The 1915-nt window shown below is 37.5% G+C and overlaps 1 protein-coding gene across 1 annotated transcript; it reads left to right on the top strand.

The window, feature by feature from the left end:
* The first annotated feature begins 379 nt into the window (after positions 1 to 379).
* On the top strand, positions 380 to 1223 carry LOC133100382 (small ribosomal subunit protein eS1). The gene has a single exon (XM_061204402.1). It carries the CDS (start codon positions 399 to 401, stop codon positions 1191 to 1193), a length of 795 nt encoding a protein of 264 aa, XP_061060385.1. The 5' UTR covers positions 380 to 398; the 3' UTR covers positions 1194 to 1223.
* Positions 1224 to 1915: the final 692 nt, after the last annotated feature.

Here is a 1915-nt window from a genome sequence, read left to right on the forward strand (position 1 = left end):
AGTTTTTTATGATTATCTTTCACTTTCTCTTCCATGTTGTGAACCTTCTGAAATATAAGGCTGACTAGGAGCAGAATTTGTCGACTCACAGGCTTTCCTTTAGGGTGAGAGGGTGAGGAAGTGAGAGCCAGCTTTATGACAGAATTTAATGACAGAATGTGAAGGGCTTGACTCCAGGGTGATAACACCCTCACTAATAGCCAAGTTTTCCCAAAAATATGTGTTCAGTTTCTTGAGAAAAGAACACTCTGGTTTTTGTTTTGTTGCTGTTGTTGTTTTTGCCTAGAGGAAAATGTTTGTTTGCTAGACTTTCTGAAGGAGAAAGTAGACTATGTGTTCTTATATGAACAAGTCTTTAAATATAAACCTTTACCCCTTTTGGCTCTCGGAGCAGCAATATGGCGGTCGGAAAGAATAAGCGCCTTACGAAAGGCGGTAAAAAGGGAGCCAAGAAGAAAGTGGTTGACCCATTTTCTAAGAAAGATTGGTATGATGTGAAAGCACCAGCTATGTTCAATATAAGAAATATTGGGAAAACACTAGTCACAAGAACTCAAGGAACCAAAATCGCATCTGATGGCCTCAAGGGTCGTGTGTTTGAAGTGAGCCTTGCTGATCTGCAGAACGATGAAGTTGCATTTAGAAAATTCAAGCTTATTACTGAGGATGTTCAGGGCAAAAACTGCCTGACTAATTTCCATGGCATGGATCTTACCCGTGACAAAATGTGCTCCATGGTCAAAAAATGGCAGACCATGATTGAAGCTCACGTTGATGTCAAGACTACCGATGGATATTTGCTTCGTCTCTTCTGTGTGGGTTTTACTAAAAAACGCAACAATCAGATTCGGAAGACCTCTTATGCCCAGCACCAGCAGGTCCGCCAGATCCGCAAGAAGATGATGGAAATCATGACCCGAGAGGTGCAGACAAATGACTTGAAAGAGGTGGTCAATAAATTGATTCCAGACAGCATTGGAAAAGACATAGAAAAGGCCTGCCAATCTATTTATCCACTCCATGATGTCTTTGTTAGAAAAGTAAAAATGCTGAAGAAGCCCAAGTTTGAATTGGGAAAACTCATGGAGCTACATGGTGAAGGCAGTAGTTCTGGAAAAGCTACTGGGGACGAGACAGGTGCTAAAGTTGAACGAGCTGATGGATATGAGCCACCAGTCCAGGAATCTGTTTAAAAATCAGACTTTTAATGGCGACTAATAAAAGACCTCATTTGTGATAAAAAAAAAAAAAAAAAAAAAAAAAAAAAAAAAAAAACCTTTAATTCTCTGCTTTCTGCAAACTCATTCCTACTCTCTCAGTTATCTGCTCTCTTTGAGCTTCAAGTATATATCCTTTTTTTCTTCCAGATTTATTGAGATATAATTGACATACAGCACTGTATAAGTATAAAGTGCACAGCATGATTTGACTTAGATACATCATGAAATGATTATCACCATAAGTCTAGTGAACATCCATCATCTCATATAGATACAAAATTAAATACATGGAAAAAATTTTTTTCTTGTGATCAGAACTCTTACGATTTATTCTCTTAACAACTTTCATATATAACATACAGCAGTGTTAATTATATGTATCATGTTGTACATTACATCCTAGTTATTTATCTTATAACTGGAAGTTTGTACCTTTTGACTGCTTTCATCTAATTCCCACTCCCCCCACCCTGGCCTCTGGTAACCACAAATCTGACTTCTTTTTCTGTGAGGTTTGGTTGTTTGTTTGTTTTTGAAGTATCAATATAATAGACCTATAACACTATGTTAGTTCCTGTTACACAACATAGTGATTTGTTATTCCTATACATTTCAAAATGATCACCACCGTAAGTCTAATCACGATATGTCACCATCCAAAGATATTACATAGTTATTGACTACATTCCCCACAC

Source organism: Eubalaena glacialis, chromosome 11 (assembly GCF_028564815.1).
Source record: "Eubalaena glacialis isolate mEubGla1 chromosome 11, mEubGla1.1.hap2.+ XY, whole genome shotgun sequence".
Lineage (NCBI taxonomy): Eukaryota > Metazoa > Chordata > Mammalia > Artiodactyla > Balaenidae > Eubalaena > Eubalaena glacialis.

Bases quoted from the DNA above. Each gene is read 5' to 3' on its own strand.
- LOC133100382 (XM_061204402.1), top strand. From the start codon at position 399: ATGGCGGTCGGAAAGAATAAGCGCCTTACGAAAGGCGGTAAAAAGGGA.